The following is a 25,573-nucleotide window of genomic DNA, read 5'->3' as shown; positions in this document are numbered from 1 at the left end:
CTCTAAATGACATTCACTGAATTAAAGGGAAAAAAATACTTAAGTTTAATTCAGTAAAGAAATTCACTGCAATAAATCTTATTGTTTACAATTGTTTGTCTTGTTTTCCATTTAAAATTGTCTAAAAATCCTTAAAACAAGATCCATTTACTTGAGAAGCAACATATAATATATTTAGACTTGCTTTAAGAGAATGTATCTTAAATATAAGTGTATTTTTTCACTTGGTTATACTTCTGCGAGTGTAGTAAAGACAAAATATACCTATATTCAAGATCTATTCACTAAAACCAAGTCTAAATATCTTATATGCTGCATTTTTCTAGATATTTTAAAATATTTGTATTTTTAATATTTTATTCAACATTCTCAGATAAAAAAAACATTTCTGCAGTATAGCTGCTAAAGAAAATGTACATTGTTTTAAAGGAGTTTTATATATTTATATTGGAAAACAAGCCAAAACAAATCAAAAAAGTGTTTTGTTGCAGTGTATAATGGGGAGAAGACTATCTCTCTCACCATTTCAGTCTCTCATTGAAGAGGCGCTGACTGCACAGAGAAATGCCAGTTTCGGAGTTTGTAGTTATTTACACGACCTGCTATTAACTGCATTTAAGATGTAACGCCGGGGTGTTTCCTTTAAAGAGGTCCATTCCACAGCGAGAGTGCTTCTGTTTTTACTTATTTTGTATTTTTGCATTATAATTCTCTCATACTTTGTGATCTACATCACCTGAAGCTTGTTTGGAAAGTTTAGAGTGCATCTGGACTGTGAGCTGCAGTACTGCTCTCGCGCATCATCAGAGTTTAATGTGATCTCATGTTATGTTAAATGACATCAAACGACTATTCGACACCAACATTTTTGTCGACAATTTTGTATTGCCAACGTTGTCGATAACGCCGACTAATCGTTTCAGCCCTATGTCACACTGCGGTAGACATTTGCATCTAACCATTTCCACAACAATAGCCTGCCCAGTAGCATTGAGCAGTGAGATGGCAAGAAAACAGTGGGCATTTACTGTCAAGCCTTAAAGGAGAAGCAGCACCAAAACTGAGTGTTTCTGACAAAGGGTCAGAATGAGGGTGGAAAATTATCATGTTTTACACATATATGACAGGAACATTTTAAAGTTATTATAAAAAGGTATGCCATGACCACTTTAAGTAACTTTTTTGGTGACAAGATACAATCTTTAGGTACAAGATAATAAAACTACTAACTGATTGTTGTATGACTGTTCTTTATCTGCATAAAAACTTTGTCGCTGGCATCCGGTTACTGTCATTTGACATTTGAGTTTGGGGATTTTTTCTGGTATCTGATGAATTCAGAGTTTTCAAGTTTTTGTCACACTACTGTCCCAATGCATGCACACTGATAAAGATATAGATTAAAAGCCACAGGTACCCACAGAGCCAGAGTGTGCACCAACCCTCAGAGCCTACAGTGACAAAGTCTTTCATGTGTTTGTGGTATGGTGGAGCAGTGTTGCATATGCTTTCATTTCATATTCAACTCTTTCCTTTCTCTCTTTCATTCTGAGTGTACGAGCGTGTGTGTAAGAAAGAGCTAAATGTCCCCTCAATTTTGCTGCACTTTGCACAATGCTAATTAGGCATTACCCGTGTTATGTGGAGCAGGTATCATCTACAAACCACAAACTTCAACCTCTGCACATTTCACCTGCATATGCTGACATTTATTAATCAGATAGATTCTAAGAACTTGTCCAGAACTGGATGAGAGCACACAAACTTTTTAAATTTAAAACTAAAATTCTAGATTTTCTTCGGGATGCACACAAATTCTAGAATTTGGGATGCACACTTAAGCCACATCCACAATAATATGTTTTCAGTTTTAAAAATGGATTGATTTTGCTACATTTACGCCTCTCATCCACACTGGAACGTAATTTTCCTCCACCAAAAACAGAAAGTTTCAAAAAAGGCCTATTCCTTCACCGAAAACAGAATACTTTGGAAAACTATAAAGTTAGGAAATGGAAAACAAAGTTTTCAAACTACTGTAAAACAGATTAGTGTGGATGTGGCCTTTGGTTTAAAAAAAAACCACATAGATTTTGCAATGTTTATGACAGGGATGTTAATGAATAATCTGTGAATGATTATTTGTTAATAATTTGATCAGTGAAGCTTATCAATTGTCGATTAATCAATTTCAGCACAAATACATTCAGTAATCTTGCCAGCAGATAGAGAAAAGACTATCTATACAGTCATCCAACACAAGAGAACGCACTGCTGCTTGCTCGCTGCATACCACGTCCAGTTTTCTTCTACAAGTAGGAATTTTTCTCAGATGTTGGTTGAATCCAAAACAAAGGTAACTGTCTTACTGCCTCGCTGCCCTATCAGTCAATGACTCAACAGACAGCCTCCGTGTATGAAGGTACCTCCAGAAACTGGTTTCTGGACCTACAACTACAATAGTCAAATAGTCTAGAATAAAATCAAGAGAGTTTTTGCGATAACTACAATACTACTTTCTCGCTAGAAATGGAAACGTGAATAAAAACTTACATTTACACACAAATTGGCTATCAACTGCCTCTTCGGCCGCCATTTTTTTTCTTCAGCTTAACCTCTGTGGATCCCCACGCACAAGATTGTGGGATTTCATAAGCAGCGAAGGATACATCTATGCTGCCTTCAAAAATCAATCAGATGAAGGTATCTAATGGACAGGATGTGACGAGAACCAAGGTTATTATAGTTTTGAGTTTTTCATTTAGTTTTAATTTTTATTTAGTTTTCTTTAGTTTGTTTTTATTTTAGTCTATCAATAAGTTTTAGTTTTTATTTTTATTTCTATTTCAGTTAACATACAGTTGAAGTCAGAAGTTTACATACACTTAAGTTGAAGTCATTAAACCAATTTTTTAACCACTCCACAGATTTCATATTAGCAAACTATAGTTTTGGCAGGTCGTTTAGGACATCTACTTTGTGCATGACATGAGTACATTTTTCAACAATTGTTTACAGACAGATTGTTTCACTTTTAATTGACTATATCACAATTCCAGTGAGTCAGAAGTTTGCATACACTAAGTTAACTGTGCCTTTAAGAAGCTTGGAAAATTCCAGAAAATTATGTCAAGCCTATTGCTAAGCAAGTTAGCTTCTGATAGGCTAATTGGAGTCAATTGGAGGTGGACCTGTGGATGTATTTTAAGGCCTACCTTCAAACTCAGTGCCTCATGGGAAAATCAAAAGAAATCAGCGAACAACTCAGAAAAAAAAATTGTGGACCTCCACAAGTCTGGTTCATCCTTGGGAGCAATTTCCAAACGCCTGAAGGTACCACGCTCATCTGTACAAACAATAGTACGCAAGTATAAACATCATGGGACCATGCAGCCATCATACCGCTCAGGAAGGAGACGCATTCTGTCTCTAAGAGATGAACGTAGTTCGGAGTGAAAAGTGCAAATCAATCCCAGAACAACAGTAAAGGACCTTGTGAAGATACTGGAGGAAACAGGTAGACAAGTATTTATATCCACAGTAAACGAGTCCTATATCGACATAACCTGAAAGGCTGCTCAGCAAGGAAGAAGCCACTGCTACAAAACTACCATAAAAAAAAAGCCAGACTACAGTTTGCAAGTGCACATGGGGACCAAGATCTTACTTTCTGTAGAAATGTCCTCTGGTCTGATGAAATAAAAATTGAACTGTTTGGCCATAATGACCATTGTTACATTTGGAGGAAAATGGGTGAGGCTTGCAAGTCGAAGAACACTGTCCCAACCGTGAAGCATGGGGGAACCAGCATCATGTTGTGTGTGTGCTTTGCAGCAGGAGAAAATTATGAGGATATATTGAAGCAACATCTCAAGACATCAGCCAGGAAGTTAAAGCCCGGTCGCAAATGGGTCTCCCAAATGGACAATGACCACAAAAATACCTCAAGTTGTGGCAAAATGGCTTAAGGACAACAAAGTTAAGGTATTGGAGTGGCCATCACAAAGCCCTGACCTCAATCTGAAAATTTATGGGCAAAACTGAAAAATCGTGTGCGAGCAAGGAGGCCTACAATCCTGACTCAGTTGCACCAGTTCTGTCTGAAGGAATGGGCCAACATTTCAGCAACTTATTGTGAGAAGCTTGTGGAAGGCTACCCAAAATATTTGACCCAAGTTAAACAATTTAAAAGGTGATGCTACCAAATACTAACTGAGTGTATGTAGACTGCTGACCCACTGATAATGTGATTAAAGAAATAAAAGCTGAAATAAATCATTCTCGCTACTATTATTCTGACATTTCACTTTTGTAAAATAGTGATCCTAACTGACCTAAGACAAGGAATGTTTTCTATGATTAAATGTCAGGAATTGTGGAAAAACTTAGTTTAAATGTATTTGACTAAGGTGTATGTAAACTTCTGACTTCAACTGTAGATGAGTAAATAACTTTGCAGGAGACATCTTTGTAACTTTGTAATTTTCTTTAAATTAAACTATTCCCTGTCTAGTCCAGATTACACAGGTCTACAATGTATAGCTAGGCTGACATACAACATGGTAAAAACCACCAAGGAGTACTTACAAATATGTAGATACACTCACCGACCACTTTATAAGGTACACTATGCTCCTAATACAGAGCCAGATGTGGTCTTCTGCTGTTTTAGCACATCAGCCTCAAGGTTCAACATGCTGTGCATTCTGAGATGCTATTCTGCTAACTACAATTTTACAGAGTGGTTATCTGAGTTACTGTAGCCTTTCTGTCAGCTCGAATCAGTCTGGGCTGCGTTTCCCAAAAGCATTGCAAGCTTTGGTCATAGAGACCATTGGTGCCAATGATTTCTACGATCTACTTAGGCTTACGATGCTTTTGGGAAATGCAGCCCTGGCCATTTTCTGTTGACCTTTCTCATCAACAATGCATTTACGTCTGCAGAACTACCGCTCACTGGATGTTCATTGTTTTTGGCACCTTTCTGAGTAAACTCTAGAGACTGTTGTGCGTGAAAATCCCAGGAGATCAGCAGTTACAGAAATACTCAAACCAGTCCATCTGGCACCAACAATCATGCCACGGTCAAAATCACTGAGATCACATTTTTCCCCATTCTGATGGTTGACATCAATATGAATTGAAGCTCCTGACCCATATCTGCATAATTTTCTGCATTTCACTGCTGCCACATGATTGGCTGATTAGATAATCACATGAATAAATAGGTGTACAGGTGTACCTAATAAAGTGGTCGATGAGTGCATGTATCCCTTTATTTTTTGAACAGTAATGGATGATGTAGTTAAAAAAAACAAATTCATTTATCTTGAAACACTGAGCACATTACCGAATGTGGGCACACACACACGAAACTCATGGCCTGTAGATGGCATGTTTGCGATGCAACAGATGGAGATGTTAAAAGGAACAAAAATTATTTTGTAACATGCACAAGACAAAGTATTAAAAACGAAAACTGAAAATATTTTATGATCATTTCTATTCCTTTTTAGTTAGTTTTGAAGTAATGCATGATAGTTTCAGTTTAGTTTTAGTTTTTTGGAAAAATACTTTTAGTTTTAATTTCATTTTTCTAAATAATTTTTTGGAATTTCATTTCAGTTTTAGTTAGCTATAGTAACCTTGATGAGAACATTGGATTCGGACATGCCTTGGTCCCTTCCTACCTCCATATACAGCAACATTTTCCTGGTTTCGGACACAGCCGTTGACGTTTTCAAGTTTTCACAGTCAAAAATCAAACTTTGTATAAATAAAGCTTTGATTGAAGAAAACAATGCATCTTGTATTTTTTGAGCTTCAAGCTGTTCACCACTTACAGATCATTATTGTGAAAACTGATACTTTCAAAAATGCTCTCTAGTGCCACACTTTAAAAACGATGATGTTAGGTAATGAAAAACCAAACCAAAAAAATTGTGGACGTGGCCTTATCTACAAACATTCAAGGTCAACAGTGAATAGTTAGTGGAGAAGTAGTGGACAGTTCACCTACAGCCGAAACTCTCGTTGACCAACAAACTAGGAGACAATTTAGTATCTGCTGTAAGATAAGCTTAAACAAATATAGTGTGTGTGTGCCTTTCAAATGCTCTGAAAATTCTATAGAACAAATATACAGCTTGCATGTTTGTTTGTGTATTACTGGGAGAGGTTAAAACCTATGGTGAACTTCAAAGCGATTAGAGGTAACAGGGTTCATCAGCTGTAAGTAGGGCTCAGTTAAACATTTTTTAAGAGAGAGAGAGAGAGAGAGAGAGAGAGAGAGAGAGAGAGAGAGAGAGAGAGAAGAGAGAGAGAGAGAGAGAGAGAAAAAAGACAGAGGGAAGTGAGAAAGCATGTTTTTTTTTCTAAAGTAACATAATAAAAACCATATGATTGCGTTTATTATTTCAGGCGAGTAACCTTCATGTCATTATGAATGAACATGAAATAAGCCTATATGAATGGAAAGGTATGTGCTCAATTAGACAAGGAAAGCAAGCACTGATTCTTTGTGTCAGGATTACACACAAGATACTATCACTATACCACATACACATAAATACAGTTCTAGCTATGGGCACAGACTGCCAGGGTTAAGAAATAGAAAGTAAATGCCATTTTTTTTTTTTAAATGAACAGCCATGGTGGTTATGAGGGCACTTGGCAGTGCTGTTGCAAAACTGACCTGTATGGAATTCTGCCTGCACTGTATGTATGTGTTTGACTATTAATGGTACATAAAACAATGGAGTGCATATTTAAAGACACAGGAAAGTTATGAAACAAAATACTAGTTGCCAAAAACGCATAAAATGTGTTTAAAAACCATTCTCATTATTTTGCTTTGACTTTTAGGAGATGAACATGGACTCCTATGACATGCTTCACAAACGTGGTGGCATGACCTTTAAATTTTGACCCCTGACCCCTGGAACAATCCAGGGTAGCATTTTCACCTCTCAATCTCCTTGGTTATGTTTGCAATGGAATTTTAGCATACTACATACTGTACAGTATAATGTATGCTGATTCTGAATACTGTTAACAATTTTTTAAATTTTTTTAAATAATGTATTTAATGTGCAACAATAATAAAAAAACAGTCAAGAGAAAAATAGCGTGAAAAAAAAAGAAGCATTTTCGTAACGCTTTTGGTGGAGGAAAACAGTATTCTAGTTCAGATGGGAGGTGTATATTTAGCGAAAATAATGCGTTTTCAAACTAAAATGTTCTAAGTGTGAACATTGTTTTAATAACATGGTTTTAAAAAAGCATTGATTTCACATTGGATCAGCATCTTCCTCCACTGAAAAATTTGACTTGTTCAGAATGGAATACTAGCATGCTGCTTACTGCATACAGTGCAGTATACACTAAATACGGTTTACTCTTTTTTTCTTATGTTTACTATGTTCGGAATGGAACACTTGCATGTTGCTTATGGCATACTGTGCAGTATACACTAAATACTGTTTACTCTTTTTTTAAATACAGTATACATTATACAATAAATGTTTCAAACATCAATATGCTACATTGATGTCACATGACCTCATTATGTGCATGTTTACTTTATCTCAGAAATAAGAAAAAAGTCTTTTGCCAGTAAAATAAAATAATGAGTCAATGAGTTCATAACACTGGAAATGTCAAATGCAAATTCTCAAATGCACGGGTTAAAAAAAAGTATCTATTAATACTCGTATATTATATAGACAGTGACTGAACAGCACTATGGCAAACACTTTATTTTGGCACTCAAGTTTCATTATGTTAGGTTAATGGGGCAAACACAGGCTGGAATCTACTGGACAGGAAACAGAATACCGTTTTAGTCTCAGGTATGTAGACAGCATGATGATAAAGAACAGTCCAGCCCCTAGAACCGGACAGAAACATCCTACGAGTGATTGGAATGCTGACACTATGATGTCACAGATGTAAGAGACCAGACAATGTTTTGTCGTGGCGTGTAGAGCCAATGGCAGTGAGGGGGTGGACCACACCTTTCAGACAGATGTGTCTCCATGTAATGACAGGTAATCCTGCAGGTATTTTTAGCTCAGTGATGGGAGGAGGCCCTGACATATGTGACGGTAAGGATTTGTATTTCCATTTACGCACCGTACATAGCAAAGAAACAAAAATGGTTTGTATGGAGAGGTGAATCAGAGTGAAACACGAGTGCTATAGAAATAATTGACAGGTTAACAAAATCCCTTTCAACACTGAAACCATTCTTTGTTTGCTTCACCTTACTCCTGAGAAATGAGGCCGACCCCTGGATTTGTGATAGATGATTTTAGTCATTAGGCCCCTCAAAGCACCACAGGAGCTTTAGAAATGTATGGTTAAATCACGAGACTTACATACCATTGCATGTGTGTTCAGAGTGCTAGTATAATACTGTAGGTCAGATGACTGAAACCAATGAACATGATCACTGTTCACTCACATTCCTTGGTGAACATACAGTAGTTTGAGTCCTAAAAAGTCTATCAACCAAGTCACAGGCAGAGTACAACTGCATGCTTCCCCTCTTTTTTACCTTCTCTCTTTCTCAGACAACAACATTTACCTTTTATCTATTTTGAAATGAATCATTTTTACACAATATGAGTAAAAGGGGAAGAGGGCCTTCAAATTCCAAGCCCAACACAAAAAGCACAGTTAAATCGGTCCCTCAATACTCACAATGTGAGTCTTCTGAACCCCAGAGCACTGAAAATCTTCACTCTGTTCAATCTATTAAATTTCATTCGTATTTACATACATTCTAATATGGCAAGTCAAGACATCATGACTGGTTTGAGGTCAAATTGGACTGGGAGTCATTTCCAAAAAGAATCGATTCTTTGATTCCCAGAGTTGACTTCTAATCTCGGAGGATAACAACCCAGTATCAAAAATAGTGTAAAGAATGCTTTATATTGCACCGTTTATTATGAGATTTTACTTTGCCTCTCGTTTTTGCTCAAGAATGGAGAACATTAGTCTGGAATCGACTCTTGGAATTCATTCTGAAAGGAGTAATCGAGATAAATTCTAAAATGTCTGGTCTCTAACAGCCCAAACATCAGTAAAATATAGAGCACAAGTCATATAGACCACTTTTGTAGAGCATTTCCATCATTTTTATAGCTTGACAGCCCCAGTCCCCATTTAGTTTCACTGTATGGAAAACAGCAGCCAGGACAATTTGCAAAATAGCTCCTTTTGTGTTCCATGGAGGAAAGAGAATCATATTGAGTTAAAACAACATGAGGGTGAGTAAATAATGACAGAATTTTCATTTTGGGTGAACTATTCTTTTAATGTTAGTGCTCTTTTAATATGTTTACATGAGAGGATGCCAGATTTGTGAATGGCCTCATTAATACCTCCCTCTACTTTCAGTTTGGCACCTTAAGGTAAACAAGGCAAACCACAAAACAAGCTCTTCAGTCAAGTATATTAAACAATGACTAAACTGAACTGCCATCACCAACTAAGCAGCTGATACTGGGTTGTAACGCATTCTTTTGAATCTGAACAGGCACTGAGCTCCCTCCTCTTTCGCGCCTTAAATTCCACAACAAACCGCGCGTCACCCATTTTCGCCGAGAGGGAATCTGTTATTATTTTATTTATTTACTTTTGCTATGGAGGGCCAGTTGTTACTGTCATATATTGTTTTTTTTTTTTTTCAGGGGACTAGTGAAAATAATAATAATAATAAAAAATGTATGTATTTTTAATCAGAATGTAAAAATAAATAAATAATCTATATCCGTCCAGCAAATGTTCAGAAGACTTTTCACAAACTCATGCTTCAATGTTTTTAATTGCTCTCCTTTGTAAACATGCGGTAGATGGACATCTTTCAAAAAAGATGTTAAAGGAATCTTGCACTGTTAACGCGTCTTTTCCCCTACTTTCCTACTCATATTAGTATATGTATTATTTTATTTTTAACGCAAGGACGTGTTCGGTGTGAACGGCCCTTTAATATGTTCCCCACTTTTCAAATCGTTTTAAAATGAGAATTATTAATGTTTTCATTTTACGTTAAGGTAAAAATCATGAAACTACATTCATGGACAAATACTGTAACATAACAAGGATGTTTTAAATGTGCATGAACTCTTTTTTAATGGTATGTGTGGGTTTTAAAATCTATTAAGCTTTATAAACTTATGCACATACTGTACTATGGGATCTCAAATGGCACTTTACACCGGCCTAAATGACACTTCTGCTTGGCCTTGAGAATACAATTACCTTCCAGCCGGCTGAGCTGTTGCTGTCGCCCTTATCTTTGAAGTAAGGCACGCTCTTCACCATCCACTCGTAGATCTGGGACAGGGTGAGCCGCTTCTCAGGGGAGCTCTCAATCGCCTTGGTGATGAGATCAGCGTATGACATATTCCCCCATGCGTTCCTACGAGACGAGCTGCTCTTCCTCTGGGCGGCTGCAGGGCTGGAGCTGCTGGCAGGGGCGGGGAGAGGCGGCACCTGTTGCGGGTGCGTCAGCTGGGGATTCGGCTGCTGTGGATGCAACGGCTGGGGATGAACGCAGTTGTCCTGGCTGTGGAAGTCGTTACACAGAAGCACGGGCTTCTCCTCCGGGTAGTCCTCGGTCTCCTCGAGTAAACTTAAACTGTTGATAAAGTCCACGATGCCTTGCTCCGGCTTGACGGAGGGTGCCGGGGAGGATGTGTTTGAGCTCCCCGGCTCGGCGCATTCAGGTCGGTGCAGCGGCCAGGTGCATGAGCGCGGCCGGGAGAGAGGTTCAAAATCCGGGTCGATGTCTACCAACTGTTGCTGCGGTTCTGCCATCACAAAATCACAGCTGTCGCGCTGACTTCTCCCTCAAACTGATGATAAATGTTGTGAAGATTTTGACATCCGCTGGTGAAATCTCTTCACTAGTTTGTCTAACACATGATTAGATAATCTGACAAACAATTATGTCCTAACCTCTACTTAATCAAAGTTATATCTGATTATATTGTAAGACTCGGCGATATCTGAATCGTACCGCGGCTTTAAGTCAAATGAGTTTTTTGGAGCGCTCTGTGTTGTAGCGTGTGAGTAGTGTGAGGTGGCCACGCCCATCACTAAAGTGACAGCCAATCACAAGAGCGCATTCACAAGGTAAACAGAGATTGCGTTTGCACAACCCACGTTACTCTAGTTTATCCTTTCAGTTAAACAGGATTTACAGGGGATTATGATTGCCATGGAAGAATTTGACCACACATTTTGGCTTTCTATTCACCTTTTTAGATGTCTAATATCAAATAATCAACATTTTAACGTAGTATATTTTTGGTAAGAGGATTTAAAAGTAGCCCTTTGATCAAGATTTAAGAGGCCAAAAGCACTGGGATTTAGAAGCTATTTGGCACTTATCTGCCTGTCAAATAGTCTGTAAATCCTGTAGGACATGGCCTCTTAAACATGTGCTTAGATGCTTTATGATTTCAATAAAGCAAATGTGTCAAACATCCAGTGTCCTGTCCATGCAGACTTTTGCTGTCAATGTTTTGCTCACCAGAGGGAGACATAGCCACATAGTCATAATGACAGCGACATTTCAAAGTCCCAGACCTAGACCACGGATTTTCAAACCTTTCGAAGACTAGGAAGACTCGCAAATATGGTGATCCGCTTATATATATATATATATATATATATATATATATATATATATATATATATATATATATATATATATATATAAAATACACCAAAAATATTTATTTTGTATTAAGTTTATAGTACCATATTTTCACTATTAATGTTTTTATAGAAGCCTTAAGAGAAACATTTTCAATTAAATTCAAATGCATTTTTATAGTGCTTTCACAATAAATATTATTCCACTGCAGCTTTACTGAGTTTATGGCCTAACAAACACCCAGGGAGCAAGCTAAAGGTGACTGCTAAAGTTTCAATAAATATTTTTGACCACAAACCTATATGTAGATTTTGTTATTATTATTATTTCTAACAGTTAGCTAGGGCTGACAATAGAATAAAATAATCATAATTAATCTCACGATTTCCATCCAGCCTTCAGAAAGCAGAACGAAACAGTAACAATGTCAGAATCTGTAATGTCAAACTTTTTTTTTTTTTTTTTTTTTCGCGGAACCCCCTAGCATCCCCTTGCGGTCCACTGGGGGTACCAGGACCACAGTTTGAAAACACCTGACCTAGACCACGGTGCATGAGAAAGTCTTACATATTTTTAAATGTAGAAAATGTTATTGGCATTTTTCTAAAATAGTTGGCACAGTTATGTAAGAGTATAATATAAGTAATTTGAGTATAAAATAAATACATGTGTAAAATGTGTGAATATCTGTTAATTGGTGACCAATTTTTATGCGATTAAGATTTCTTATATCTAAAATGACAATTTTACAAGTACAAGTAATGATAACATTACGACTGTTATTTTTAAATTATTATAAATTATTACTGTTTTTTAGAAAGAAAAAGAAATTCCTAATGGTTCCGTCACCAATATAATGGTAATGGTGACGAATTATACATATGCAATTAAATATGAACTTTTGTGATCACGGTTATTAAAAAAAAAAAAAAAAAAAAAAATCAATTTTGAATAACTTGTGGGAAATATTACAGTTTGGAATTTTTCACCAGTTACTCCTAAATGTAATTACTGCTACGTACAATTTTTTTTTTTTTTTTTTTTTTTAACCAATGAAATTTGATTCCTTAAATTTGATTTCCAACGACTTTTATTTTGAAAATATTGGACGTGGGCTATCCCGGTAGTTGAATCATTTCAGAAGCTTGTGCTTGTGTACATAGCTGAAAACCCCTCCGCAGTGACCATACGAATAATTAGCAAATCATTGAACTTGAAATAGCCCATTATAAACCTAAATGCGCTGCAGAAGATAAAACAGCTAGCCTGAGACCAAGACGGAATTGTATTGATGTGGAATTTGACAAGGTGTTAGAATACAAAAGGATTCCACGGTCCAGCACAAGGTGTCAGGATGAGCTTCTTCAGTTTCGGACAAAGTGCTGAAATTGACATAGTTCTAAATGATGGCGAGACGAGGAAAAAGGCTGAGCACAAGACAGAAGATGGGAAAAAGGACAAATATTTTCTGTTTTACGACGGGGAGACAGTGTCTGGCAAAGTCAACGTAACGCTGAAGAACCCAGGGAAAAGGCTAGAGCATCAAGGAATCAAAATAGAATTTATCGGGCAAATCGGTAAATAGAACGTTCGGAAGAGCGATGATTTGTAACGAATGGGCTAGAATGTATCAAACAGCTCGAATTTGTGTGTTTGTTTAGAGGTGTTACACGCATAATTCCATCTTGTCAAATTTATAACGTACGTGGATCCACACTGAAGAATGATACATGGTGAAGTGTCAAATTTCAAGCACATAGCCTCGTGACACATGACACATCCGCTGTAAAATTGCGGTATTATTGACAAGCCCACACCTCTGGCTGCACGTCACAGGCTATGAATCCTGTTTTACAGTAATGAACAGTTCCAAAACGACGTTTGCCTTAAACTCACAGTTTGGTTAAATTAGGGCTCTATTTACACGCAAATACCCCGAAAATATTCCTCTAAGGAAATGTAAAGAAATATATTTGTCGTTGTTTTGAAATGGATTTTTTTTAGTTAATTTTATATATATATATATATATATATATAATTCTTATTTTTTTTCTTAGACTTCGTTGCCATGATTATGTAATGTCAATAAACCCTAAAATGACTGTAAAAATTACGATTTAAACAACTTTACAGCTCAAATAATATACAAGTTTTACCAGAAGAATTAATGTGAGTGCCTTTAAACCCTCAAAAATTGGCCCCATTCACTTCCATTGTAAGTGCCTCACTGTAACCTCGATCTTTGCCTTTTTTTGAAAGAAAAGGAGTGACGAGTCTAAATAATGTTTTTTTTGTGATAATAAACATGCCACAAATGCTGTCGATTGAGCTTAACTTGTATTGAACCCGTAATATTCCTTTAAAAGAACAATACAGATGCACAATTCAAATTCAAACAACACTCAAATTTATAAAGACATCATCTGGCAAAACATAAAAATATGTAGTAATATTTTTCTATTATTTTTCTTTTCCCAGAGTTGTACTATGACAGAGGAAACCACCATGAGTTTGTCTCTCTCGTAAAGGATTTAGCTCGGCCTGGGGAAATGGCCCAATCTCAGACCTTTGATTTTGAGTTCACACATGTGGAGAAACCATACGAGTCCTACACAGGCCAGAATGTAAAACTTCGGTACGTATATATGAATTTCCCAAATATTTTGTGCACTTATTAAATGTTATTTTGTTTTTTAAAGTAGAAAATATCGAACTGGTTTACTATTTTGGTACATAATATCATGCGTTCTGATTCCCCCTTAGCTATTTCCTGCGGGCAGTCATCAGCAGGAGATTGAATGACATCTCTAAAGAGATGGACATCGTAGTGCACACACTCAGCACATATCCAGAACTCAACACCTCCATAAAGATGGAGGTGGGAATCGAGGACTGTCTACACATTGAATTTGAGTACAACAAGTCAAAGTAAGTCTGATAAATGGCTACTGGGTAAGTGCTGTGAATGAAATGTCTGCTAACTACTATTTATTGAATTGTTCCTCATTTGAAAGAAGTTAGTGTGATGCAGCTTACAATTTAAAGCATGGAGCTTACACTTGAGTTTTTAGGTGTAGATAATTTGGACATGCTAATATAGTTTTATACAATTTAAATAGCTTGATAATTACGTTTTCTGTTCATCAATCCCTTCTTGCCAATTTTTTTCTCCCAAATCTCTTGAAAACGGCAGGTATCACTTGAAAGATGTGATTGTGGGGAAGATATATTTCCTGCTGGTGCGAATTAAGATCAAACACATGGAAATTGATATTATTAAACGAGAGACAACGGGGACCGGGCCAAATGTTTACCACGAAAATGACACCATTGCAAAATACGAGATCATGGATGGGGCACCTGTCCGAGGTACTTTATAACTGTTGCCTCTACTGTATTTTTTGTCAAACATATGACAGTTTAAGAATGACTCCTGTTTTCAATATGACGTATACTGAAAGATACAAATCAAATATCATTTTAATCAATTTTAAGTTCATTTTTATGTAAATTAAGCTTGTTACTAACAGTTTTTCTTGCGTATTTACCTTTTATCTTTGTGCCTATAGGTGAATCCATCCCTATCCGTCTTTTCTTGGCTGGATATGAGATGACGCCTACCATGAGGGACATTAATAAAAAATTCTCTGTTCGATATTACCTGAATCTCGTACTCATTGACGAAGAAGAGAGACGTTACTTCAAACAGCAGGTGCACGTACTCACACTAAATATAAACTCAGCAAAAAAAGAAACGTCCCTTTTTCAGGACACTGTATTTTAAAGATAATTTTGTAAAAATCCAAATAACTTTACAGATCTTTATTGTAAAGGGTTTAAACAATGTTTTCTATGCTTGTTCAATGAACCATAAACAATTAATGAACATGCACCTGTGGAACGGTCGTTAAGACACTAACAGCTTACAGTCGGTAGGCAATTAAGGTCACAGTTATAAAAACTTAGGACACTAAAGAGACCTTTCTACTGACTCTGAAAAACACCAAAAGAAAGATGCCCAGGGTCCCTGCTCATCTGCGTGAACGTGCCTTATACATACTGCATGGAGGCATGAGGACTGCAGATGTGGCCAGGGCAACAAATTGCAATGTCCGTACTGTGAGACGCCTAAGACAGCGCTACAGGGAGACAGGAAGGACAGCTGATCGTCCTCGCAGTGGCAGACCATGTGTAACAACACCTGCACAGGATCGGTACATCCGAATATCACACCTGAGGGACAGGTACATGATGGCAACAACAACTGCCCGAGTTACACCAGGAATGCACAATCCCTCCATCAGTGCTCAGACTGTCCGCAATAGGCTGAGAGAGGCTGGACTGAAGGCTTGTAGGCCTGTTGTAAGGCAGGTCCTTACCAGACATCACCGGCAACAACGTCGCCTATGGGCACAAACCCACCTTCGCTGGACCAGACTGAACTGGCAAAAAGTGCTCTTCACTGACGAGTCTCGGTTTTGTCTCATCAGGGGTGATGGTCGGACTTGCGTTTATCTTCGAAGAAATGAGCGTTACACTGAGGCCTGTACTCTGGTGCGGGATCGATTTGGAGGTGGAGGGTCCGTCATGGTCTGGGGCGGTGTGTCACAGCATCATCAGACTGAGCTTGTTGTCATTGCAGGCAATCTCAACGCTGTGCGTTACAGGGAAGACATACTCCTCCCTCATGTGGTACCCTTCCTGCAGGCTCATCCTGACATGACCCTCCAGCATGATAATGCCACCAGCCATACTGCTCGTTCTGTGCGCGATTTCCTGCCAGACAGAAATGTCAGTGTTCTGCCATGGCCAGCGAAGAGCCTGGATCTCAGTCCCATTGAGCACGTCTGGGACCTGTTGGATCGGAGGGTGAGGGCTAGGGCCATTCCCTCCAGAAATGTCCGAGAACTTGCAAGTGCCTTGGTGGAAGAGTGGGGTAACATCTCACAGCAAGAACAGGCAAATCTGGTGCAGTCCATGAGGAGGAGATGCACTGCAGTACTTAATGCAACTGGTGGCCACACCAGATACTGACTGCACACTTTTGATTTTGACCCCCCCCCCCCCACACATTTCTGTTAGTCACATGTCTGTGAAACTTGTTCAGTTTATGTCTTAGTTGTTGAATCTTTTTATGTTCACACAAATATTTACACATGTTAAGTTTGCTGAAAATAAAAGCAGTTGAAAATGAGAGGACTTTTCTTTTTTTGCTGAGTTTATTAGCCAAAGTAATTTTTTTTAAAGCTTTTGTATAAAAATATGGAATTATGTCTTTATGTTCTATTTTGAGTATTAATGGACTATTAACTATATAGGAGATCACACTATGGAGGAAGGGAGACATTGTAAGGAAGAGCATGTCCCATCAAGCTGCCATTGCCTCCCAGCGCTTTGAGGGCTCAGCGACCTCAGAGAAAGCTCTCGCTCAAGCTAAAGAGGACAGCAACTAAACCTGACCTTGGAATTTCATCATCTCATGTGTGTACAGTATGTGCATGTGTGTGTGACAGAGAGAGTGTGTGTATGGACTCGAAGCAAGACGGGTGGGGCAGCGTAAACATGATATTTCATGACATTCCTAAACATTATACTTTATGATCAACAAGATGTTAAGTAAGTAGCTTTTAAAAAAGGGATAAATATATGAAGATTAAAAAAAACTTAAATCGATATTTACAAATTCTTTGTGGCTGTTCTTCAGATGTTTACTTTTTCTTTTACATTTGCTTTTAACATCTCAGCAGTCCATCAAGAAACCACAAAACATTTCAGTCTCTATTTTCCACATACAGTCTATTTTTAAGTTCTGTTTCTAATACTTTGTTATTGTTGAGTTTTCTTGCATAACATATTCATGGTATACAGTGTTCAGTTTTAGTTTCCTAATGCAACAGTGTTTAATTCATATTTATAATTAATTTGAATAGATATCATAATGCACTCTGAAAAAAAAAAAAAAAAACTTTTATATACTTTTTGATTACCAATACATGCCTTTTTACTTTTTGTTGCCATTCCTGAGGAACAATTATGGGCACTTCAGGGTCTCAGGGGGATACCCTATACTCCATATCAGCCCAAATTTACTTTACATATCTATTTTTTAGATTTTAAACGAACAAACCAAATTAATTTCCCTGTGTCAGCAGTCGTGTTTTATGTAAACTGAGGTCGGTCAGTTCATAGTGACAATAATTTAAAGGGATAGTTCACCCAAAAATGAAAATTCTCTCTTCATCCATCCCAGATGTTTATGACTTTCTTTCTTCTGCCGAACACAAACGAAGATTTTTAGAAGAATATCTCAGCTCTGTAAGTCCATACAATGCAAGCGAATGGTGGCCAGAACCTTGAAGCTCCATAAAGCACATAAATGCAGCATAAAAGTAATTCATATGACACCAGTGGATTAATTCATGTCTTCAGAAGCGATATGAAGGTGTGTCCTTTTTCGTTATAAATTCTCCTCCCTGCCCAGTAGGTAGCAATATGCACAAAGAATGTGAATTGCCAAAAACAAAAGAAGAAGAGTGTGTAAGTGGTAATGGTTTCTCACTCTCACCTATCATATTGCTTCTGAAGACATGGATTTAACCACTGGAGTCTTATGAATTACTTTTATGCTGCCTTTATATGCATTTTGGATCTTCAATGTTCTTGCCACTATTCACTTGTATGGTATGGACCTACAGAGCTGAAATATTCTTCTAAAAATATTTGTGTTCAGAAGAAGAAAGAAAGTCATACACATCTGGGATGGCATGAGGGTGAGTAAATGATGAGAGAATTTTCATTTTTGGGTCAACTCTCCCTTTAATAGGTAGAGTGTTTGTACTTGGCTCCCTGCCATGTTTTTAAGTGTAGAAAAATATTGAAATGAAATTCAGTATTATCGCTGTATGACGTTTGATTATGGCGAAACAGAAATGTTTAAACAAGTTGTTTGCTGTTGTTTTAGTCAATTTTACATTCAACCTGTCTTTTTTTCACATTAATTCCTCTAAACTTAACTTTCCCAGAATTTAGGAGGCATTAACATTTTTTTTTTTTTTTTTTACCAACACTGGAAATCAGCTGCCCTCTTTTTTAATGTTGTAACTTCAACCATTCACTAACCAATATAGAATTTCAAAAAAATATCTGATTGTAACAGTGCAGTTTAGCAAATTCTTCTTACAAAGATCATGACTGTTTGAAAAGCTTACAGAAGTATTACCAAACATTTCTTGGAAGCGTTTCCCATTTTCAGAGAGCAGGGCCATTACGGCTGCTTTTCAAAGAGGTGTTTTTTATTATTGCTTCTTGCCGTGTCTAGAAAGTTGGGGTGTTTATCTGTCCAAAAAACATGATAAATTATTTAACAATAAGCTGTCTTCTGTGAGACTATCATTTCTGTTGCTAGTTCCTCCTGTCACTTAAGTAAAAAAATGTCCTTGTGTCAGGGACTGAACATTAACTAAACTAAATTACAGTAGGTATGTGGCATATTGCTCCGACACTAGGGTCCAGGTACTGTTTCTTAAACATTATAAAACTTGCATTGGTGTCAATTTAGATGATTGAAAGTGTGACTGTAAAACGTATGAGGATAAGTACCCGCCACAGAGGGATGCAGCTCATGTTTAAAGACTTCCAAATGTAACCGATATCTCCACTGTCTGTTTCACTAAAGCATTTCTTTGCAGAATAGTCATGCCTCTTGCCCTTTATGTCTTCGTGTGCCATGACTTTGCATATAATTACAAATTAGCACTGTGTATCCTTTCAAAACAAAGAAGTAAAAAATGAATAATGTTTCCTAACTTTCTTTACACTCATCAGTGTGCAAAAAATTGCTGCTTTAAACTGCATTAGATAAACAACCATATTTCTATATTAATATTATGAATGTACAGTATATATTTACAGAATTGTAAGTATATGATTTTGAAATGATTTAGAAAACGCTGATTGACAGCTCTTAAGGTACTAGCAGAGTTTACGAAAGGGAGTTACAAGATTCTAGAAATCAAATGTGCTAATTTAAATTGGAGTGCAGAAAACAAATTATCTAACTGCTCTTTCAGTACTTGTATCATGTGCTCTGTATACAGTATGAAATTTGTTTTTACTCTGATTTCACAAATTAAAAGAATCCTCTATAATTCTCATCTTTTTCCTCATAGACACTTCCACTGTGTCGTGTGTCCTTATTTTACCTGCATTGGAACTTTGCAACATTTTTGCAAAATGCTATTACGTGGCTCCTTACATTCATCTTGGCAGTTCTGAGGGGAAATGTTCAATGTGTAGTGTTAAAAGAGAGTTACATTTTCTCTCAAACTCTTATCGATTGTTAACTCAACAAAGCCTATCTCCCTATCCTAAACCTTAAACCTAATCCTAACCGATAGTGTCATAAAAATCCAAAACAATTCAGCAAAGCTGAAGCAAAGACGTCTTTTTGTGGTGCTTCCATCACTCTTTCAACTTGTGTCGACATGCGTGCTCTTCAATAGGGCTGTTTGATTCCAGAAATTTTGGAATTGATTCCAATTCCTGGTTTCGGAATCGATGGAGTCGATTACAGACTTGTCCAAAAAAAAAAAAAAAAAAAAAACACTACAAAAATGGGAGGTTAAATCTGATAATAAACAGTTCAATACAAAGTGTTCTTTGCACTATTTAAGATAGCATGAATGAGATTTATTATTAATAAATCTATTTTAAAAATAAAAATGGCCCTAGATAAACATCCCAATGCAACGCTTCAATCCCATGGGATACATCTGAGAGAAGTTTGAGCAGATGCACCTGTATTTCGAAGAACTTCTGCAAATACTGTTTAAAACACAATTTATACATTGAAATTGCCAGTTACCACTTTTTAGATGATCTTGTTACAAAGAGGTTTATATTAGTATGTAATTGTCCACAACCTATTGTACACTGAATAAAATGTCCAAATAATACACTTTAGTTTTTTAGCTTTTATAAGTGCAGCCCACTGATCATTTAAACTTTAAACTACCGATTATTTATGTGAATTTGGAAGCTAACTCGTTGTAGGCCTAACTCGCTTGATCCTCCTTTGTCATCTCCAGACAGGTGTTGTAACATCAGGAAGTTATTGAATGGCAATTTTGTAATTTTACTTGATTATTACTTTAATCCAAAGGAAAATACCAGCAGACTATAAGTGTCTGGAAAGCAGCTGTCTGACGTGTTGAAGGGCTTGCGCGATTGCTTCATACAGATTAACAAATGGAGCGGATTAACTGATGACTGACACTACAGATGACTCAGAGTCAAGGTGATGATGGTTTAGCTGCAGTGATGTTTTAATCAGTTTGTAAATTGAATTAGCGCTGTTAATGCTTCCGGAATGTGTAGTAAGAAGTTCAGTAGTTGAGGAAATAAACACTCAAAGCTTGGGAGTCGATTCTCAATTCCTAACGCTTCGGAATCGAGGAATCGATTCTTTTTTTAAATCGATTCCCAGCCCTACTCTTCAGGGCTTGTACCCCAGTCTTTTGCATCGGAAGTAGCCTTCAATGCTCCATCAGTTGAGTTATATAGTTGGTTATGTAATGGAAAAGTTCAAATGTATCGCCATACAAGTCATGCACTATATTAAAAGTGTTTGGAAATCAAAAGATAGAAAAGTAAGCCCTTTTATTCATAATTTGTCTGACAGGAAATAAAAGTAGTTGTTTTAGCGCCTTTAGTGTTCATTTCACCTAGAAAATGGACGTTTAGTAACGTGTTTCTATGAGACCAGGTAGAAAATATTTACACCTCAACTGTGTGAAAGACGGAAGAAATTCCAGGGATGTAGATGCTTTATATTCTTATGTCATTACTCTGGCCATATAAAGAGTGTTGGAGTTTTCTGTTCTTTGTAAGATATAATACTGGTCTTTCTCATTAGAAAGCTAACCTTTAAGATCTGTCTTACATTTTTTTTTAATGTAAATATCTGGCAGAGGAGATAAAAAGAGTTAGACCTGGTGCTAAAAATGACAAATGACTCCTTTTACCTGGTATTTACATCTAAATTTGTAACTCCAGTCTAACTCAATATCTGTCTCTCTCCAACACAATTTGGTTTGCAAGATAATATAAATTCTCTGAGTCTTTTTGCAGTCGATTTGGTGATTTAAAGGGATTGTTCACCCAAAAGTGAAAATTCTCTCATCATTTACACACCCTCATGGCATAACAGATATGTATGACTTTCTTTCTTCTGCTGAACACAAACAAAGATTTTTAGAAGAATATATCAGCTCTGTAGGTCCATGCAATGCAAGTGGCTAAATCACTGGAGTCTTCTGAAGAGATCCAGTTAGTATAGGGTTAGACCAGACCAAAATAGAACTCCTTTTTCACTGTACATCTTGCCATTGCAGTCTCTAGGCACATCACGATCATGATTTCAAGCTCGATTACACATCCTAGTGCTTGACGCATGCGCAGACTGCTAGATGGCGCTATAGGACGTTTAATCAAGCTTGAAATAATGATCTCCAAAGAGACAGCTGTTAAGATGTACAGTGAAAAAGGAGTTACATTTTGGTCTGATCTCACCCAAAACCAACTGAATTGCTTCAGGAGACATTGATTAAACCACTGGAGTCTGATGGATTATGTTTATGCTGACTTTATCTGCTTTTTGGAGCTTCAAAGGCCTGAATTGCATTGTAAGGACCTACATAGCTGAGATATTCTTCTAAAAATCTTCGTTTGTGTTTAGCAGAAGAAAGAAAGTCATACACATCTGGGATGGCATGAGAGTGAGTAAATGATGAGAGAATTTATATTTTAGGGTGAACTAAGTCTTTAATGCTTAAAAAGGTTGCTAGAGGATTACAAACTCGTTGGCGCGTCAGGCCACAGTCTGCAGTGCCACTTCAAAAACACTAGAGGGCAGACAAACATCATTTGTCCAGTCAGAAATGAACAATACATTGCTAATGTATAGAATGGAAAGTAAAACAACAACAACAATGTACATTTGTATTTACTGACTAATACTAATGCAAAAGTTGACTAGTTAACGTAATTATTTTGTGGAGCAGCTTGTAAATACATTTCTATTGTTGTACATTGATTCTTAAGCTTTGCTGTTCTATCTAGAGGCATCCAGGTATGAAGCAGTATAATAAGCTCTATTTGTCTCTTATTGTAAGCCCTTCGGATAGACAAGGATTAAGGCGGATACTCTAGCCAATGAGTTTTCAATATAGTGCGTGTAGTTCTTTGGCTTTGAGGAAATTGTCTGTATTGATCGGCTGGTCCTGGTGCTGACAGCTGTATTTTTAAGTGAATTCAGAAGCTGAGAAGAGAAACCTGGAAGTAAAGAGAACTCTTCCATTAGATCTGCAGAATTTAAGCCCAAACACATTAATAAGGCCTGCAAGGAGAAATAAAAAACCTTTGTGTTTATATCCAGAACTGAATCTGTCACACAATGTTTGTAGCTGCATACAGTAGACATATTTTGTTCCTTGTAAGCAACAAATCACTCTTTATTGTGCAAAATCCAATCTGATTTTTAGAACAATAAACTACATATAATGGTTAAATTTCTTTTGTTATTAAATGTTTTTTCTACTGGCTTTCTTTTTAACTTACACTTAAAATAAATTCAATTTTCATTGTATGGAAGAAAGATGCAATGAAAGGGAATGGTGACTGAGGCTGTTATTCTGGCTAACTGTCCTTCTGTGTTCCATTGACGAAAATAAGTCATACGGGTTTGGAACAACTTGAGGGTGAGTAAATGATGACAGAATTTTCATTTTTTGGGTGGACTTTCATATTTAACAATGACAAGGGAAAACACTTGTCCTACAGTAAAGGTGAAGCTGCACTTGGTGGGTAATAGACATAGACTCGACACACAACAATTTACTATCAATAAATATAAATGCCAGCTGGAATATATTATTTCTGTAAATTCAGCTGCCCCATTATTCAAACCTATTAGGCCCTACATTGTAGAGGCGTGGAGCTAGTGGGCCAGCTCCAATCTTTCACCATTAACCACGGCAATCACTCCAAGTGCAATGCTCAGCTGCACAAACCCGTTACCACGGCAACGGGTCCTCCATCATTCTGAGTCTTTTGACTGTATTGTGGAGGAGAGTTGCAGAAGGAGGGGGGCGTGCACAGAAAAAATCATGTCATTTTAGTGCCCCTCCCACCCCCAGTAAAGATGGCTAGTTAATCTGTGATATTTTAATTTGCAAATAAATATGATAGCTGTTCTTAAAAATTAGATTTTTTTTTTTTTAAACACCATCTCTATTTGTTTGGTTATTGTGAGAGGGACTTTGAAACACCCTTTTGAAAGGGTCCTTTCATTGAAATGATGCAGCTATCTTTGATCATAAAAACATGTTGATTAACAATCTAACACTTTTGTAGATGTTGAATAAATTAGGAAAAAGACTGACACTCTCATGGGAGATGATGTCATATTTGTCTTTGAGCTTTGCAGAAGATTTCTCCCCATATAGACCCACTACTGTTACTTTATACTGTCTCCTCCATCACATTAACCGTTAATGGACTCACATGGTTTGAAGTCAATTAAACAGGACTGTCCCTTACATGCATACTGCATACTGCCAACAAATGTACCAAACTATATCAAATATGATATATTACAGCAGAATATAAAACAGATTTAGGATAGACAGTGGTGTTGCTATTTAGTCCAGTTAAAATTCTAACCTGCAAGCAGCCAATAGCAATAATGCACATGAATGATTCTTTAGAAACCTGTCAAGAAAATGTCCTAGTCATATTTAACCCTAAATAATAATAATTAAAACACACACACACACACACACACACACACACACACAAACAAAGTGTTATTGAACCGCATAGCACACAAATGCAACACATTTCTAAGTAAAGCTGGCTGCATGGAGAGAAAGCTTTACTTTAAAAGACTGGACATCCTGTGATGTCTAAGCACAATTAATGCAGCATGTGCCACACTTCTGTTCTTTCCCGCAGTCATCTGCTAAAAACTGAGAAAGCATTGTCTGTAATCCACAAAATCAGATGCTAATCCCAGGAGTATGGGGAGCCAATTGTGAGCAGCTTGCATGCGTGTATGACTGAGGATGGTGTCTTTATCTGTTCACCTGTGTGTGTAGGGCTTTTTAAAGTCTTAGGAGCATATTTAGATCCACGAAGGATTAAGGCCAGCGGGGAGAGTGGCGTTACACATGGGAGGGGTGTGTATGTGACGTAGGTGTTGGCTTGGCAATACTATGAGCAAACTAAACAGGCAGTGCTCTTTATGCCTCATCAGTTCCTATAAGCCACAGTCTTTGTCTGCGACTGCATTCTCCTCAGTGACTCACTAGATGGCTTAGACTCCAGACAAAGCTTACTGAAAGTGAGAATGATGATGTCAAAGAAACACAGTGGGGTCCAAACATCTTTGACCACATTAAAAATCAGGGATTTAAAATCAAATTTTAACCTGGCAGTTTTAGGATTGTTTTAAGTTTTCCAAAGTTTAAAACGAAGAAGGGTTATGGGTTTAATGGGTTTAAAATTGATAAGATAATTTTAAGATTCTGCAGTATTCCAAGCTCACTAATCATCATTATTGGGTAAGTTCAAAAGTAATTCACTACAAACAAGTAATTCACTACAAAATACTTCTCTAAAATCTAATCAGATTTCTGACTTTACTAATTACTTCATTGATAAAATATTAATCACATTAATAATTACTTTAAAGTTAAATACATTTTTACTGAAAACATTTGGTTTTTCTACTCAACGAATTCAAAATAATTTCTATATTCCCTCCTAGTTCATCGACTTGTTAGGGGGCGCGCACACTTCGGCTGTCACAAAACTCAAACAGATGTACATAATTTGGTACGTTTT

At 37.0% G+C, this 25,573-nt stretch overlaps 2 protein-coding genes across 2 annotated transcripts in view; one reads left to right on the top strand and one right to left on the bottom strand.

Annotated features, from left to right (window-relative positions):
* Positions 1-11,025, bottom strand: part of LOC127433996 (forkhead box protein O1-B-like) — a 44,111-nt gene extending 33,086 nt beyond the window's left edge. Inside the window, exon 1 of the mRNA XM_051686407.1 lies at positions 10,270-11,025. Coding sequence (XP_051542367.1) covers positions 10,270-10,827 — 558 coding nt within the window. The 5' untranslated portion in view covers positions 10,828-11,025. The remainder of the gene's footprint in view (positions 1-10,269) is intronic.
* Positions 11,026-12,806: 1,781 nt separating this feature from the next.
* On the top strand, positions 12,807-19,818 carry LOC127434004 (vacuolar protein sorting-associated protein 26B-like). Its single transcript, XM_051686421.1, has 6 exons — positions 12,807-13,248; positions 14,150-14,306; positions 14,435-14,599; positions 14,865-15,040; positions 15,241-15,383; positions 16,990-19,818. The coding sequence occupies exons 1-6, from the start codon at positions 13,026-13,028 to the stop codon at positions 17,122-17,124; spliced, it is 999 nt and encodes a 332-aa protein (XP_051542381.1). The 5' UTR covers positions 12,807-13,025; the 3' UTR covers positions 17,125-19,818.
* Positions 19,819-25,573: the final 5,755 nt, after the last annotated feature.

This window comes from Myxocyprinus asiaticus, chromosome 43 (assembly GCF_019703515.2).
Source record: "Myxocyprinus asiaticus isolate MX2 ecotype Aquarium Trade chromosome 43, UBuf_Myxa_2, whole genome shotgun sequence".
NCBI classification, from domain to species: Eukaryota; Metazoa; Chordata; class Actinopteri; order Cypriniformes; family Catostomidae; genus Myxocyprinus; species Myxocyprinus asiaticus.
Note: the sequence above shows the minus strand (reverse complement) of the source record. Positions and strands in the feature narration are given on the sequence as shown.